Source organism: Rattus norvegicus, chromosome 9 (assembly GCF_036323735.1).
Source record: "Rattus norvegicus strain BN/NHsdMcwi chromosome 9, GRCr8, whole genome shotgun sequence".
NCBI classification, from domain to species: domain Eukaryota; kingdom Metazoa; phylum Chordata; class Mammalia; order Rodentia; family Muridae; genus Rattus; species Rattus norvegicus.
In genome coordinates, this window is record NC_086027.1 from 43,922,483 (window position 1) to 43,940,435 (window position 17,953).

The following is a 17,953-nucleotide window of genomic DNA, read 5'->3' on the forward strand; positions in this document are numbered from 1 at the left end:
GGGCGTTGGGATTTGGGGGGCAGGGTACAAAGCATCAAAGTAGGAATTAGGGAAAAGCATGGCATCATGAGGTTAGAAGTTGAAAGTAGGCAGGTTGCTAAGAACACCTCACGGTGTGCCAAGGCTCACCGTCTGGATTGGTTGGTTGATGCGTTCTCCTTGCTGTACCCTCGGAAGTCCAGAGTAAGCTTGACAGTGAAAGTTTGTGTGTTCTGTGGTTTATTCTGTTCAGTTGAGATTACCATTGTTTTCCTCATTGGGAACCTGTTAGTCCTGCATATAATTGAAAACCACTTAATCCCACAGGCTTTGCAAGGACAGATATCAAGTCAGCAGGCTGCTGTAGAGAAGCTGAAGAAAACCGCAGAAGTACTCTTGGATGCCAAGGGCTCGCTACTTCCTGCCAAGAATGACATCCAGAAGACGCTTGGTGAGGTCTTAGCGTAAGGTCTTAGTCCTTGTTTCCTGTCTCCTGGGTAAATTCGAAATAGAGGTATCTTACAGATAAGGAGAAAGTGTTCACACATGTACGTTGTTTGCTTCATGATCTCTGTGCGTATGAGATTAAAAACATCTTCCAGATGACTATTCATATGGTTCCCCCCAAGTAGAGCCGAGTTAAAATCCGAGCACAAGTCTTCAGGGAAAAGAAAGCCACTCCACAACTTTTCTTCATTCTTAGAGACACAAGCATTCTTGATCGTGACCACAATTGATAAGTGATTTCAAGGCACGTGTATTTATGAATTACATGTGATTTTTATCATGGTATAATGTATCTAATTATAAAACACAAAGCTACAGAACTTTAAGGCCTATGAAGAAAGTGTAAGTGCTGGCCCTTAAGGTTTTATTCTTCCATTTCGATAGACCATCGTCTAACATGGGCGACCATGGCCAGAGTAGGCGGCCACGCCTGGAGGTGTAGAGGGAAGGGTTGTCCTCGTTGTTTTTCTGTTATTTTAAAAGGCACTTTGAGGTTTCCCTTCCTTTTTTTTTCTCCTTTTTGTTTTTTCATCTTTTTAAGACAAGATCTTGCTTCAATTATTGGCCTGAGAATAACTGTGGAGCCCAGGCTGGTCTTGAACTCACGACAGTCCTCCTGTGTTAGTCATCTGAATGCTAAGACTTCTGAATGCCATGCCTGGCTTTTCCTGCTGTTAAATGTTCGTTATTTCATGGGTTACAGCAAGAACAGTTAAAGCTTCTCTCTGGCAGCATTTTCTAAGAATGTGTGGACCGGTTTAGGATACAGAGACATTTCCATAAGATCTATTATTATTATTATTATTATTATTATTATTATTATTATTATTATTATTATTTCTAAGAAAAACTTCTTAGTAACTTCTAAAAATACTTTTTTTGAATTGTTTGTTGATTTAACAAGTAAATAAAGACAACAAGAGCTTGCATATATCCCAGGCCAGCCTTGAGCTGGTGGAGGAATTGCTGAAACACTTAAGAACTCTGTGTTAGAAACTGGGGCCAAGAGACAAAGGCTACAACAGAGATTTTTTTCTAGCTCTTTTTATTGCTCAGAAAATTGCAAGGGATTAAAATTTTATATAAGGAACTATACAGAACATATATATGTGTGTATGTGTAATAAAAATACACACATATCTATACATATACATATATTTAAACATCCATACACACATATATACATATATTTAAACATCCATACACACATATATACATATATTTAAACATCCATACACACATATATACATATATTTACACACACACACACACATGTCCCATGATTCCAAACCCCTCATCTTCAGATATCACCCTGTTAGGCCTTAGACCTAAATACATGGGTAGGGGATGGGAAGTCAAGGGTCACACATGTGCAGTCTGTAATTGTTGTTCCTTCAACATATTAAGTTTTTGGCATGGTAAACCTTACGTCGTGGTGTTATGTCACCAGTAGATCTCATCACCTGTAAGCACTGTCCCCTGAGGAACAGCTCGACTGCCAGTCGTAAGCTGTGACTTAAAGCAGCCGCGTGAGTTAGGGGTCACACCTGAGTCTGACCCTTGCTTCCTCTTCCCGGTGCCTTACGAAAAGCAGTTTCTCTCTCCTTGCAGCATTCTTGTGGGCTTCATTGTATTTCGCCAAAGGGCCACGATTGTCTCAGTCACATAAACTTTCCAATTCAGTGAAGAACTGTTAAGCAACAGCTTAAATTGTTTGACTATCGAGTCCTGTGCCATAAACCAATCACAAGCCTCTAAGGGCACTCACTTAAGGAGCTGTCTAGGCCGTGGTTAATGAAGTGCTCCACATTGTGTCCTGCTAAAGCCTTCAGGAATGACTCATATGCTTTCCCGAGTCTTTATGGAACAAAAGGCTTTTAAAAATCATGATAGAAAACAAGTTTTCCAGAGAGAGGCAGAAATGTAGTAGCATGTTCTTTAAACCTGTCATGGGTTTTTTTCTCTTCTTTCTTCTTTTTTTTTTTTTTCATTTTAAATCTTTAGAATTGAAGGTAAAGTTATATCACAGGAGATCAGTCGTTCTGTTAAACCCATTTCCCCCTCTTGTCTACTAGTAAACTCATGAGTCCCATTGCTTATGCTTTAAAGCATGGTCCTAGCTTTGATTGGATTTGCCCATTACCGCCCTGTTTTCCCGATACATCTGCATCTCCTTACTTCTGTGCACTTGAAGCCTCTCTCTGATTATGACAGAAGCTGACCATGAGTGTCTGTGTGGCAGAATTGTCCCTAGAGAGTATGTCTGAAACCGTCACTCCCCACCCCAGGCAGTTATCAATGTGTTCACAGATCAGGCCGAGACACGGCAGTGATTGAAGTGACCCACTGTTTAGACCTTTCACCTCTCTGGAACACTCCAAATGTGTATGCATCTAAGATTCTTTCCCCATGCAGGTGCCAGGCGTGTGATTTCTTTCTTTCTTTTTTTTTTTTTTTACTATTTTATTTTCCACTCCACTGCCGTCTGTATAAAAGTTACACCTGATCTGATGGTTCATTAGAGATGTGTCATTTATGCTTTTTTCCCTATGGAAACTTAACTGTTCATCATAAAGTGCATTTGAAAAAATGAGTCAGGCAAGTACAACTCTGTGCTCCCTGTCCCCCTTCTCTCTGCTTGGAGTAGATGACATTGTTGGGAGATACGACGACCTGTCCAAGTCTGTGAATGAACGGAACGAAAAACTTCAGATAACGCTGACCCGCTCCCTGAGTGTGCAGGACGGTTTGGACGAGATGCTGGACTGGATGGGAAGTGTGGAAAGCTCACTGGTCAAACAAGGTCAAGTGCCCTTAAACTCCACAGCACTCCAGGACCTCATCAGTAAAAACATCGTGAGTGACCTTCATTAAAGGGAAGAATTCCACTTGCCCTTGAAAACATGTTATTTACCTTCAGGAATAGGTAGGCTTGGAGATAAGGCGGTATAGGCTGATGTCACTATACAGGTACAGGGTAGAACGAGGCCTGTCATGGAACAAGAAGGAAGGATGGACAGGAACAAAGTTTTAGAGAGGAGGAGACTGGAGCAAGAGAGAGAGCAGCCGAAAGAACATGGAGGCAGATGTTAAGATTTCTCTCTGCACATTTACAGATTGTTATGAATATTCTTAAGGGATGGCTGTGTGCAGGATTTTGTGTGTCTAGATGAGCAAACTGTATCTTATCTAAGTGGGCGGTTTGTATCCTTATCAATTGGTTGTAAGTTAATTGTGCAGGTGTATTGGACATTGAGCATTTAATACATAAACCCGCTTGTTGGGTTCCAGTTTGCTGAGTCATGGTTTCACTGGGGAGTTGGGAGTGTGAGCAGAGTCCGTGACAGGAAGCATTCTAGGCTGTAGAATGCCTGGGGCCAGCGTGGCATGGGGAGGAACACGGTGTGAGTCTCAGGTATGGTAACAACTGCCAAGGGGACAGAGTGTGAAAGAGGGAACAGAGAAACAGCTAGAGCGCGGATCAGGCGCAGAGCGGGAGCCGTGGGAACCTCACGAAAGCGCCTTTTTTTATATTATACCACAACAAAGAGGGATACTAATGAACACAGCAGAGGAGCAATCGGTGCTTGTACAAATGAATATGTAAATGATTTTTTGATGGCACCTGGAAAGGGATTAATAGACTCGTCATTATTCATTAAGGAGGGTTTAACCGTACATTGTATCTAATCTTGTTTACCGTGACTTTGGCCAGCTGCTCAAGGGTTCGTCAGATCAATCTTGCTGTTGCCAGGTAGGTATTTAAAAAAAATTAAGAACATGGCTAATCCCCAGGCTGCCTTAGATCCCAAGGGGTTGCCCGGTAGCAGCAAGCCCCCGCCTCTCTCAAGCAGCCAACCAGCTGTTCTCCACACTCCCCTGAGGAGCGTTGGAATTGGCTTCCTCAAGAGAAAACTCAAACACGCCACTCATTTCCAACTGCTAACCGTTCTAGTCACAGGTTGTCCAAGCTTACGCTGCTGTGAAAAATCTTTTTCAAAACTCTGTGGCTTTATCTGTAGACGTTGTCAGAAAACACGTACAACAATTCCTGTATTTCAGATGCTGGATCAGGATATTACGGGTCGTCAGAGCAGCATAAACGCCATGAACGAAAAGGTGAAGACATTTATAGAGACAACAGACCCATCCACTGCCTCCTCGCTGCAGGCAAAAATGAAGGACCTGTCTGCTCGCTTTTCCGAAGCGAGTCAGAAACACAAGGAAAAGCTCGCCAAGATGGTGGAGCTGAAGTCCAAAGTAGAGGAGTTTGAGAAGCTCTCAGACAAGCTCCAGACATTCCTCGAGACACAGAGCCAGGCGCTCACTGAGGTGGACATGCCGGGAAAGGACGTGCCAGAGCTGTCTCAGCATATGCAGGTGCGTATCCCTCAGGAGTGACAGTGCCAAGCACGTGGACCGGCTGAGACAGGCTCACACGTCTTTTATCTACAGTCCTAACTCCCAACCATCATTCTAACTGGTCCATACTTGTTTCTCCGTGAAGCATCTCCCTGTTGAATAGAAACAAAACATTTACCACACATGTCATGGCTGTTACAGCTATCCCTGAGCATGCCAGATCCACAGAGAAACAAAAACACAGCATGTAAAGTCACCGCAGCGTGTAAAGTCACCTCAGCGTGTGCGTTTAGAGTCTGGGGAACGCCACGCAGTAGATGCGTGAGCTGCTCGAGTTCCACGCAGAACACGCTGGTGGGTTTGCCGTTCTAAGGTCTAGCAACGTTTATACTGACAGATGTCAATGCTTTGCAGGAATCCACTACTAAATTCTTAGAACACAGGAAAGATCTCGAAGCTTTGCACAGCCTCCTGAAAGAGATATCCAGCCACGGCTTACCAGGGGACAAAGCTCTGGTGTTTGAGAAAACTAATAATTTGTCAAAGAAATTCAAAGAACTGGAGGATACTATCCAAGAAAAGTAAGACCCTCTCTAAAGTCTATTTAAGTGTTCTGTTCCACTGGAGGTACCCAGCTGGGTTGCCTTTATTTATGTAAGTCTATAACTGAGGTGATTTCCGAACTGTGGAATCTCAGACTGTTGGTGGATTTGGGCATTAAATATACTCAGAAAGACGAAGCAGGGGTTACAGGAGTTTGAAGCCCTACTCTGGACTGCAGCGAGACTCTGTCTTTAAAAGCAAAATACAACAAAAACATCAATTAACTATTGGCTAAAATATTAAGGTGAGAAACTAGAAACACTGCTTTATGTAAAAGTGGGAACACTGTGTGCACAGTGGTACTCGTAGGATATTACAGGGCTGGGGAGATGGCTCAGCGGTTAAAAGCACTAGCTGCTCTTCCAGAGGTCCTGAGTTCAGTTCCTGTAGGATGATGTCATTATGCAGCAAGGCGGGTCCAGGATAAGGCAAAGCCTATCATTGGATGAGAAGGAAGGGTAGGTGGGGAAAAGTCTAGGAAGGAGGGAGGAGGAGGAGAAGAAGCGAAAGAGGAAGATGGAGACAGAGGGGGTGATTCTGATCCAGGTGGATTAGGTCAATTTTATCTTGTCTAGGTGGGTGGTTTATATCTTTATTAATTGGTAGTGGATTTATTCTGTGGATGTATTGTGGATTGAGAATTTAACACATAAATCTGATTGTTGGGTTACAGTTTGTCGAGTTTTTATATCACTGGGTAGTCGGGAGTCTATATGTTAACTACCAGAGGGCAGTTGCTGGGAGTGTGGGCAGAGTCCATGGCAGGGAGGTCAGCCGCTGCTGGACTTCTAGAACCATGATTTTGCTGGGTAGCTGGAACCAGAGAGTTCATGGCTAGCAGAGAGCCTCTGGGAGAGATACTGATCTCAGATAAATTAGCGCTAATTCAAATGGCCCGCCAGAGCCAGAACTAGCAAGAGAGCACGACCAACAGGGTATGCACGGAAACCAGTTCCTCCGCTCTTTTATTTTTACCATAACAAATTCCCAGCACTCAAATGGTGGCTCACAACTGTCTATAAAGGGGTTTGATGCCCTCTCCTGTTATACAAATGTACATGCAGCTAGAATACTCATACAATTTTTAAAAAGAACATAAATAAAGTTATTAAAAAATATATAACAGCTTGCTCTCTCCAATTAGGGAATGATCTACAAATCCACAAAAAAGTGGCCCGGTTTGACCTTTGAGTCAACATGATTCTATTCTACGTCTTCACATTTTTCTATATTATATTTAGAACTCACATCTGATTTTTATGAATGAAAGAGCACCCAAAAGATTTTTTTAGAACGGTTATTTACCTCTCGCCTAGTTTTATTTCTGTAGAATTCTCTACCCAAAACTTCTGAGTTCTCTTTCTGAACTGGTCACAGAAGACATGCTCTTGGCTGTCTTACACAATCTAGGCTATCTCTTCCAATTTTAAATTCAGGTAATAAGTGGACTATTGAAACATCAGCACCATGTAGTCATCGGTAGTTCGTACAGCCGAAACACATCCTTATCTCCTGCATCCCACCTCACGTATGCAAAGAGCCCATTCACACGTCAAGTGTGACGGTCTCCACAGGCCCTGTGCTTGGCACATAGAAAGGCCCGTAGGGTTCACGGTGGAGCTTCTTATGGGTCGGGTTGGGTGAGCCACCTGTTAAAACTCCAGTCTCTGGGTTACATCTCTTTGGAGAGGTGGAACTGTCATCCCTCCAAAGTGCTGAGCTAAGACATCCTTTGACATGACCTGCGTCCTCTTCAGTCAGTGGCGTATACCTGTCCAAGACACTAGAGTTTATGTAGCGCTAGAGAGTACCGTTATGAGTAAGTTACGAACTTCTTGACTGTTCCCTCTCTTTCTCTGTGAGCTTTGGTTAAGGAATCAGCACGTAGTCACTTAGCTGATTTGCCACATTGGAAAACTTCAGTCTGGTAATGGAAGAGCTGTCCTGGCTGACACAGGTTGAGCCTGACTCGGGAATAGCGACCACTGGTTCATAGCTGGCCTTTGGAGCTTAACTTCTGGTTCATTTTTGTTCATCAGAAAAGAAGCTCTCAGTTCATGTCAGGAGCAGCTGAGTGCTTTCCACGACCTCGCTCAGTCCCTGAAAACATGGATAAAAGAAACAACCAAGCAGGTTCCCATCGTGAAGCCTTCTTTCGGCACAGAGGACTTGGAAAAATCTCTGGAGGAAACCAAGGTGGCTCGTTAGACCTAATACCAACTTCCGCTCGCCTGTGTTGATGATGAAGCATAGGGTCCTTTAGTCTAACATCAAGCCAGCTGGTCTCATAAACGCCCTGTAGGGCCTGTGGAAATTAGAACAGGATTAGCTGATCTTTTCAAGGAGTTACATATCTTTTTGTTAATGTCACTTATAAAAAAAAATATACGTAGTGCATCATTAGCCTCCCTAATACTGAGGTTTCCTTCTTTATCACATCTTAATTTAATTTCCATTTTTTAATACCTTCTTCTCCCCAAGTAGTAAGAAAGAGATCCTTGTCTTCATGTGCAAGGTCTAGCCAGTACTGGAAGGCAAGCTATTTGAATGTCTTGCCTACATAGCGTATAAGTACTTTGCTGTCTGACTTAAGTCATAAAATTTATGGCTGATTGTGTCAGATTTCCTTACAGTGAAACCCTGTAGCTTCAACACTCATTGAAATTTTAGTAGTTAAACTCAGCGTGAGGTGGAATTTTTGTACACCCGTGTTTTATTTTTTATTGTCCTGTCACATACCTTATGATGAAGCCACACCTGGTATATAGCCCTACAGACTTACAGTTGACAGTTACTCTGGAACATTCCCGTGGCGCCAGGACACAGCCTGCCTTCCCACTGTGGCTGGGGGCAGAACACAGAATGGGCTTTGCCCCGTTCTCCTCTGCCAACAGTGTTAACAGTCACCCAGGGCCCTCAGTCATTGTTGCTTAAAAATATGCTTAAGAAGTTCAATGATAATGTACAACTTTGAAGACACTCGGAAGACTGAAAGATGATGTGTTTTTGTGTTTAAAGAAATTACAAGAAAAGTGGAGTCTGAAAACCCCAGAAATTCACAAAGCAAACAACAGTGGGGTCTCACTATGTAACCTGCTAAGTGCACTGATCAGCCCTGCAAAGGCCATAGCGGCGGCCAGATCAGGTACGTGCTTTGTTTTCATGATTGGTCTGTAAGGATTCGCTCTCGCACGGCCCTTTTGTGTATTTGAAATTAATTAAATTTAAAAAAAAAATCACCTCAGGAATACAAAGTAAAAAAAAGGTCAGAAGACTAACTCTTACAAGCACACAGACATCTGTCATGGAATTGGGAGAATGGCTCTGCCGATAAATCTGTGCAAGCATAAGTCTGGATCTCCAGTTGTCATGCGTGCTTTGTACACGAGGGAGCCTGGTGCTCTGCCTCTAATCATAGCACTCAGGAGCAGAGGCTGGAGATCCTCACAGCGAGCTGACAAGCCAGACTCACCAAATCCCTGACCTCTGGGGTTGGCAAGTGACCCTACCTCAGAAAGTAAAGTGAAAACCGATTTGGGAAGATGGCAAGCATCCAGGCTGGACCTCCACATGCAGGAGCAGACACATGCATAGCACATACACCTGTACATGTGCAGCCACAAGCACAGGAACATGTATATACATACACATACATCAACCCCCTCCCCACCCAAAAAAAAAATCTGTCATGGGAAAATGTTTGGTTTTATTAAAGACTGCAAATCAAATGTAACCAGGTAAGGATAAGAAGGTAATAGTGAAAACGGTTGCAGTCTGTTTGGGTTTGACTGTATTTACGTGGAGATGGTGAAGCTCTCTTTGAGCTGTTTCTCCTCTCACACTATGTAGCAAATGGATTTGGTTTCCTGGTACGGGAGAGGCAAGGGTGTGGACTCTCGTCTGTGAGCTCCCTGTCATTCTCCTTTTGTCTGCTGCTTGTCTGTTCCCAAAGCAGTTGATCCTGCAACCTGTTCACCACTGCGCTCACATCACAGTCTGAGCCCTGGCTGGTTCCACTCCTCTCAGCCAAAGACCAGAGTTGTATATAAATGTTGGTTCCCAAATTAAATTATTATGAATATAGTGTTTTGGTAAGGCATACTTTATGGAGGGGTTTTGTTTCAGTTTGTTTTGTCTAAGTTGAAGAAGAGACAGAAGGGCGATCTCCATCTCCATTGTGAGTCCTCTGGTTTATCTAGTCTGACCAGGCCTCCAGCTGTCCCCATTGTGAGTGACAGCCGTGTTCCAGCTGCGCTTTTCTCAAACAGCTATTTTTTCCACTCTATTAATCCCTTTGCAAGGAATGCCCGTATTATATATGCTACAGTGCTCTCTCCTGTCTGCCCTAATCAGATTTCCTGAGATGTCAAGTTGATTTTTCCTAGGAAGAGGAATTCTATTGTTTTTGATTTATCTTAGTTCCTCCTGTCTCCTTTATATTTGGAATAAAATCTGTAGTCTCACTTGGTGTTCTCTGCTCGACTTTTAACCATTCGTTTGGAGATTGTGGGGCGCTTTCACTTCCTTGTAAAATGCTTTGTGCATACATTTGAATATCCGTGCATGCATGCGTGTGTGTGTGTGTGTGTGTGTGTGTGTGTGTGTGTGTGTGTTTTAGAGACAATTCAGATGTTTAAATGTCTCTGTTAATTGTTCTTGCATGGGCGGCTCTCTCTTTTGATAGACAGCCAGTAGATGCTAGCATGAGAAAGTTGGATCTTATTAACATTGTGGTTATGGCGACATGCCAATCCCAGATGGTTATAATAAAGGACAAATAACTATTACGACTCACCGAGGGGTTTCTGTTTGGTGGGCAGTGGGTTAACTCTGTATGGTTCCCATGGCATTCTTACAGGTTAGCTGCCATGGTACCCATCAGCGTCATCCGTTAGTTCTTCATTCATTAGTTCTCCAGGCACAGGGCTAGTAGTCAGGAGAGCTGGCATTTAAGTTCAGGAGAGTCCTACCCCAGGCCCACGCACTACCAGCCCTGTGTTCTCCGCCGGCATATGTGGGCTGAGCAATAGGCTTTCGTTTTGGCTTTGCCTTCAAAAGTTTCCCTCATGTCTTTTTGAATCATCCTGCCTTCATTAAGCCTGTGGTTATGTTGTGTAAACCCCACAGACAATCCTTAGTCGTTAGGCAAAGCAGACATTTTCTTCCCTGTTACTTTGCTGTCTTTAATACATACTCCTGGACCTTTATCCTCCGCTTTATCATTAAGATGGCGTTAGCATAAAGCACCTCACCTGTTTAATTTAATTTGGGAATCAGCTTTTGATTATTGATGAACAGCAGAAAGTACGACAGTGTGTCACTAGTGTACGAATGAGAGTGGCGTCCTCGAATGACCACTCCTGATGACGGTTTGTTTAATGCCGTCCATAGGTAGTAGGCAAAATACTAGGGCAACCTGAAGTTACTTCATTCCTTGGGTTGTTCGTTTATTGGGTTTTTGTTCTGTTTTGTTTCTGTTGCAGGTGGAGTAATACTAAATGGTGAAGGAACAGACACAAATACTCAGGATTTCTTGGCAAATAAAGGTGACTTGTGACCTCATCTGTCCCCTGATTAGTGGAATTTGATGTCGTAGAGGGCAGTAGTTACGTCGAAATCTTAAACTTGAGTTAAAATGGTCACCCAATGGTGTCCTTGAATATATTGATGATAGAACTGTCCCCCTGAGATAAACGAACCTTTGATGTGTCACCTCAGTACTCGGTTATATTTCCTTCTTGTTCACTTGCTCTTTGGTGCCCAGGAAGTACGTTCTGTTTAAGCTTACGGTTTCAGCGCGCTGCCCATTAGGTTTGACAGTTACATGGTGTTCCCGAGTTACTTGTTATCAGTAACGGCATGAGCTCATCTCCCTACCCTAAAGCCTGTGGTCCACTGTAGCTGGGCTTAGCAGTGTCAAAATGGAAGAAAACGCTACGTTTGTACAGTAAATCCGATGCTCCCCTCCACAACCCTCAGCGTGTGTTGGTGTTCTTTCCTCCCTTCTCGTAGGTTTAACATCTATTAAAACAGACATGACTGACATAAGCCACAGTTACGAAGACCTGGGCCTCTTACTCAAGGACAAAATAGTGGAGCTGAACACCAAGCTCTCGAAGCTGCAAAAGGCTCAGGAAGAGTCGAGCGCAATGATGCAGTGGTTGCAGAAGATGAACAAGACAGCCAGCAGATGGCGCCAGACACCCACCCCGGCAGACTCCGAGTCCGTGAAGATTCAGGTGGAGCAGAACAAGGTAGGCTGGGCATGCGTGTGGAAGGAAGACACACACAGAGTGAACTTATCCCGGGCAGCCCCGGGCGATGAGCTCCGTCTGCCTTCTCCCTAGACCCTTCATCAAATAATTTGACTGCTTTGTTAAAATCGGTCTTTCTGTAGATTGGGGGCATCGAAGAGTCTCTTTTCCGGCCCTCTGACACTATTATAAGGAGCAAACTGTTGCATAGGAGTGACTTCGCCATCTTTAAATCAGCTTAAGTCTGGGATATTAACTAGTCAACTTTTGGGAAAGATTTAGTTGCGAGCTAAGTATATTAAGGGCCTGCCTTGTCTACAATAGACGAGACAGCTAATACCATCCTCTTTAACAGACAGCATTTCTGTAGCTGTCAAGACTGGGAAAGCCGTTTCTCATTGCAATGACAAAAATGTAGGTGAACTATCAACCCGTATTTGAATTCCACCGTGTGGAATCTCAAGTAGAGGCTCAAACTCTGGAGGCCGTTACCGAGGCTGATGAGCTAGCCTCTCTGAGATCAGCTTGCCTTTGCCCAGAGTCGTTTGAAAGCAGGACATTCCGGGCGTCGGTCATTACCTCCATAGAGTGTTCCTCTGTATGTTTCTGTATCTCACAATTGAAGATGGCCAAGGGGGGGGAGAATAATTATCAGCCGCGTGACCCAGGTCCTCGCCCAGGCCAGCATTTGACTCTGGGGTTATCCCAGAGGGGAGGAGATGCTTTTGGGCTTTTGATGCCATAGTTTCTGTGTGGTATGATTAGTGTTTTCTCCCTCCTTGTTAGTCGTTTGAGGCAGAACTGAAGCAAAACGTAAACAAAGTGCAAGAATTGAAAGACAAACTGGCAGAGCTTCTGAAGGAGAACCCGGAGGCTCCCGAGGCGCCATCCTGGAAGCAGACGATGGCAGAGATGGGTGAGTCCGTCCGTGTGCTAGGGCGCACAGACACTCGGCTGCCTTCAGAGTCAACAGAATGTTCTTCAGAGAACGTCCAATCATCTCATTTGCTCTTGGATTTCTATAAGTGATTCGGAATCTTTTTTTTTTCTATTTGAAATTGTGGGTTTTGCTCTGAGAGCTGCGTTATATTTTCTTTCATTCACCTGGAAAGGGCAGGCTCCTTCTCCTCTGTGAGGTCACTTCCGGGGCTCCTGTCTCCTCAGCTCTTCTTTCTCAAGCCAGTGTTGAAGGAATACAGGGCAGTCCCCCCTTCCCTCCCATCTCGTCTTCGTATACACTGCCCGTAGGTACAGAATGCTCTTCAGTTTGTGAGATAAGAAGACTAAGGGACGAGGAAGTAAGTTTCCTACTTTATTCTGTTGTTTCCAAGTTCCGGTAAGTTAGGGTATGTCTGCCTAGGAGCCACAGTGTGGGCAGTGGGAAGTGCATCCCTTTGCTCCGCGGAACGGCTTGACTTTCAGGTATCCCACTACAGTTATTTCAAACCTTCTTCCCATTAGTTTTTGGCACCATAAGCTTAGACACAAGTGTATGGGGTTTTTTGTTTTGTTTTGTTTTGTTTTGTTTCCTTCTCTTTTTTTCAGAGCTGGGGACCGAACCCAGGACCTTGCGCTTGCTAGGCAAGCGCTCTACCGCTGAGCTAAATCCCCAACCCGACAAGTGTGTGTTCTTAATGTTCAAAGGTGACCAAATCTGACTCAAGAATCCCCCTGCATCATGGTTTCCCCTACATCAGTGACTCTCCGAGGGATATCAGAATTCCTTGAGGAGAGTATGATCAGACGTTTGAGAGTAGTGTTGGGGCGGAAGAGTGTGTGTTTCCTACAGAGCCTCCGGATGCTTTTGATACTTCTCCATCCCGAGTGCTTTCGTTTAACAGTCTTGCCAGTCAGATTATGTAGGATTGGAACTTCTCCTATAGAGGGATGCCATTAAATAAAAGTCCCCTACTGTGCTGTATTGAAGTTTGTTCTTTAGTGTACTGTGCTAAGTGACAAACCAAGCTCTTGGGGCTTGTTAAACAGCTCAGTCAGTAAAGTACTTGCCTCACTTAGGAACATCAGGACAGTTCCATCCCAGAACCCATGCAGAAGCCCTTGACATGCTTGACATGCTAAGACAGCTCGTAATCCCAGTGCAGAGAAGGCAGACGTGGAGTGTGCATACACACGTGCACATGCACGGGGACACAGAGAAAGACAGTCTCTCTCTCTCTCTCTCTCTCTCTCTCTCTCTCTCTCTCTCTCTCTCTCTCTCTCTCTCTCTGAGGCTATCTGGACAGCCTAGCCTACTTGGCAAGTACTGGGCCAATGAGAGACCCCGTCTCATAGCTGAAAACAAAACAGAAAAGGCATACAGCACAGCGCCAGGAACAACAGCTAAGATTGTCCTTCAGCTTCCACATGTGTGCACACGTGTGTGAGTATGCACATGTACACGCACACGCACGCACGCACGCACGCATACACATTTTAAAGCACATGCAATCTCTGAAATAAACCAGTCACTCCAAGCATTTACTGTTTATGGGGTGATGGGTGGGCTTCAGTGCTTGCCTCGAATGTTTCACCTCAAGAGGGATGCTCTGTGGAACCTAGGCCAGCAAGAAGGCTTGCAGCTGAGAAATAGCAGAGAGAAGGGGGGGGGGGTAGGTTAACAATCCCTCCAGGAGGTTCTATAGCAACTTAGTTGGGCAGCACTGTGGTCTCAGGAAAGTATGATGTAGTCCACAGTAGAGAGCAGCACTGAGCACATCACAGATGGTCTCCAGGTCAGAGGACCAGCATGAGTGCCTATGCTTACTTACCAAGCTATGGCCACAAGGGATGAAATCAGGCTGGGGTTGGAGGGGCCAGAGCAAGACCGACAATTTATTTCATCAAGAGCGATAAGAATCGCTCTATCAGAATAACAACATGATAGCGATTGCCAGGATCAACACAGCTGTAGTTGCCAGGACTACAATGAAGTTCGCAAGTTAAACGGGATACAGAAGACTAATGTCCAAGACCAATTGTCCTGTCAAGTCTCCATGCTTCCTTGACTACTGAGGGAACAGTCTGAGAAACACGAAGCAGCCTGAATGCCTCACTGCCTGAGGGAGTGCATTGGTCTGTCCATAGCTGGAAGGCACATTGCTCCCCAGGAGCCACAGACTGTAACCTGAAAAACCTGTGACTCATACCTCTCAAGGCAGCCACGCCAAGCCAACTCACGGTTCCCACAGGCCATCCAGAATCATTCCAGATGCTTAATGGTTAAGAGTAGATACTGCTCTTGCAGAGGACCTGAGATCAGTTCTTAGCACCCAAATCAGACAGCTCCAACCACCTGTAACACCAGCTCCAGGAGGATTCAGCATCTCTGGCCTCCAAGGGTACCTGTGCTCCCATTCACATTACAGAGAGAGAGAGAGAGAGAGAGAGAGAGAGAGAGAGAGAGAGAGAGAGAGAGAGAGAGAGAGATTGATTATTCTTTGCCACTTCACAGTCCAGTTCTCAAGTCCAGCTCTAGAAGCCAGTGTCACACCATAGTCATAAGAGTAGATGTGTCCTTTCATGGGGCTGCTGAGATTCCGTACTGTAGCTTTTGCAACAGTTGGTTGATGCTGAGCAAATTTAATAGAATGCTTGAGGGTAAATACTCAAATATGGAAGCCATTTGCCTAGAACTAACTGAGGATTTTTTTTTTAAATTTGCGGTTGTGGCGTAGCTAAGTAATAAAGATCTTGCCTAATATTCACAAAGCCCTAGACTCAATGCTTAGTAAATACATGTACACATGCACACACATATATGTGCACACCCATATGTGTGTGAGCGCGCACAATTTATTGACTGTATAAGAACTTCTAGAAAGAATTCGAGATGACAGGAACCTGAGGTTCAGGTTTGTTTTACTTATACATGAGTTAATACACAATTACTAGATTCATATTGCTATTATGAGGAATGAAACAGAGGTGTTGGTTAGTGTAGAGGAGGAAGCCAAGACCAGTCATCCTATAGAATGAGCATTACTAGGAGAGAGAGGGTCAGGACCATGGAGGCCATGGTCAGGCCTTGAGGTGGGAGAGACAACATTAGGAACAGATGGGGAAGACCCACATTACATGACAGGGCCTTGAGATGGGGGAGCATGGAAGGCATTCTGAGAGCTGCCGTGCACAGCATGATGGGAAGTAAGCCTTCAGAGAGAGCCCTTGCAGAAGGCATATTTTGACTTCTATAGTTGGGCTCTGAAGCTTGCTCTCCCTGCTCCCTCTGCAGTCCCCTCCAATCCAACCCTATTGAGACCAAGGCACAAAGGACAGATGGCCATGGCGAATTTCTCCAGACTGCACCTCACAGTGACTGACAGAGTGGCAGGCTTGTGATCTAACGTGTAGCCCCTGTGTCATTTCACACGAGTACTTCTTTTAAGTTAGAACTAATAGGAAAGAGAGTTACCAGATGTGAACAAGCTTGAGGTGAACAAGGGCAAGAGATGTAGCTTTACAGGTTACATACTTGCCCAGTAATAAGACCCTAGGTTTACATCCTAACACCAAAGGGTGGTAAAAAAGGAAAACCATCTATTAGGTATCATTTTGAATACATAGTTACAGTTGTCCAATGGTGATATTGAATGGGGGGGGGGAAACGAAAACAAATGCCAACTTCCTACTTTTTCTTTTTCTCAGACACTAAGTGGCAAGAACTCAACCAGTTAACCATTGACAGGCAACAAAAGCTGGAAGAGTCCTCCAATAATCTAAGCCAGTTCCAGACCACAGAGGCCCAGTTAAAGCAGTGGCTCGTGGAGAAGGAGTTGATGGTCAGCGTGCTCGGGCCCTTGTCCACTGACCCAAACATGTTGAACACTCAGAAGCAGCAGGCCCAGGTGAGCGTTGCCCAAGCATCAGCTGGGACACGGCCCCCTGACGTCGAAGGGCAAATGTTTGCAGTGTAAACACGTTAGCATGAGTCAAACATGGGGCAGATCCTCCACGTATCCCGTCACACTGGGGTTGTTGCAGACCCACTAAAGCGACCACAGGCATCCCCGAAAGATGAACGGATTGGCCAAGCGTCGGTGAAGCTAGTGTATACTGTAGTGTTCATAAATTATCCTTTGAGGCTTCACTTGTTCTGATGGAGACTTGTAAGACTCACACAGTACAGTCCTGAGCAGAAGGCAGAACAAAGGGGAGGCGAGGGGGGTAAAGACTCAGGGAGCAGAGGGCCTCAGAGCCCAAGTACATTAGGTAAATCCTAGTCATCAAAGAAGCCCACAGGGGAAAGAAAATCTACAATGGCTAAGATGGGCACAGTAACTCAAGGTCTGTGGTGGTTTGAGCTGTGTTACTACTAGGTGAGCAGTGGCCTCAGCAGGGAAGAGCATCTTGTTTCAGTCAAACGTGTAACCAGGATCCAGCGGTTTAAAGTTACATGTTCTAGTTCATAACTTCATAACATAAAGAGAGCCAAGACAAAGAGATGAAAAGGAAATAACTGGATAAATATTTGCTTCAAGTCTTGGCAGCCCGAAACAAATAGGTAAACAAATACCAAAAAAAAAAAAAAAAAAAGATAAAAATACAAATAAAAGATTAAGTGCCCTACAAGGAGGCATCTGAGAGTCATTTCTGTTGACGGTCACGATGAGCCTCTATGTTTATGTCTAAAACTCGAATGATAGAGAGTATAAATGTCAGTCCATTATTTAGGGAAATAAAAACTTTTATAATAAAGTTACTGCTGTGTTTTCTTCACTGTAGAGTTGGGCGTTTAAAGCTGAGAAAGACAAAAGCATGATCCGGGCAAGGCAAGCAGGGCAGTGGTGGTGTGAACTCTGCAACAGTGCCTCTCTTGTGAATGAGACTTTCCGAGGGCCAGAGCTAATACCGTTCTAATTAACCCTTTGAATGCTGCTATTACGTTTTAACAAGTTGTTAACCTCACCAAGGGTCTTTATAAGTTAGTTTCAGATAACCGCACTGCTCTCCAAACAGTAGGAAAAATGAAAGCAGAATTCCAGACACAGTAGAGACTTGGCTACCATTCCTTTATGTTCAGGTGCTTAAATTTATCTTTGCTAGGGCTGAAAGGATGGCTCAGGGTTGAGAGCACTGGCTGCTCTTCCAGATGGTCCTGAGTTCAATCCCCAGCAACCACATGGTGGCTCACAACCATCTGTAATGGGATCCGGTGCACTCTTCTGGCGTGCATAAAGATGGCTACATTGTATTCATATACATTATACAAATAAATTTATTTATTCATTTATGTCTCCTATAATTAACTA

General features: G+C 44.5%; 1 protein-coding gene and 1 long non-coding RNA gene across 34 annotated transcripts in view; one reads left to right on the forward strand and one right to left on the reverse strand.

Moving 5' to 3' along the window:
- The window catches only part of Dst (dystonin), a 393,820-nt gene that overhangs the window by 290,767 nt on the left and 85,100 nt on the right, over positions 1-17,953 (forward strand). For all 33 annotated transcript variants that reach the window (XM_017596770.3, XM_017596775.3, XM_017596773.3 and 30 more), the window contains 10 exons: positions 307-430; positions 3,134-3,342; positions 4,549-4,866; positions 5,263-5,429; positions 7,491-7,647; positions 8,470-8,596; positions 10,935-10,997; positions 11,464-11,705; positions 12,492-12,621; positions 16,350-16,549. In XM_017596770.3, the coding sequence (XP_017452259.1) occupies positions 307-430; positions 3,134-3,342; positions 4,549-4,866; positions 5,263-5,429; positions 7,491-7,647; positions 8,470-8,596; positions 10,935-10,997; positions 11,464-11,705; positions 12,492-12,621; positions 16,350-16,549 (1,737 nt within the window). The remainder of the gene's footprint in view (positions 1-306; positions 431-3,133; positions 3,343-4,548; positions 4,867-5,262; positions 5,430-7,490; positions 7,648-8,469; positions 8,597-10,934; positions 10,998-11,463; positions 11,706-12,491; positions 12,622-16,349; positions 16,550-17,953) is intronic.
- Positions 4,118-8,303, reverse strand: LOC134480564 (uncharacterized). The gene is made up of 3 exons (XR_010054962.1): positions 8,191-8,303; positions 6,757-7,756; positions 4,118-5,000 (listed from the first exon to the last, which is right to left on the reverse strand). It is a non-coding gene; the product is annotated as an uncharacterized LOC134480564 (long non-coding RNA).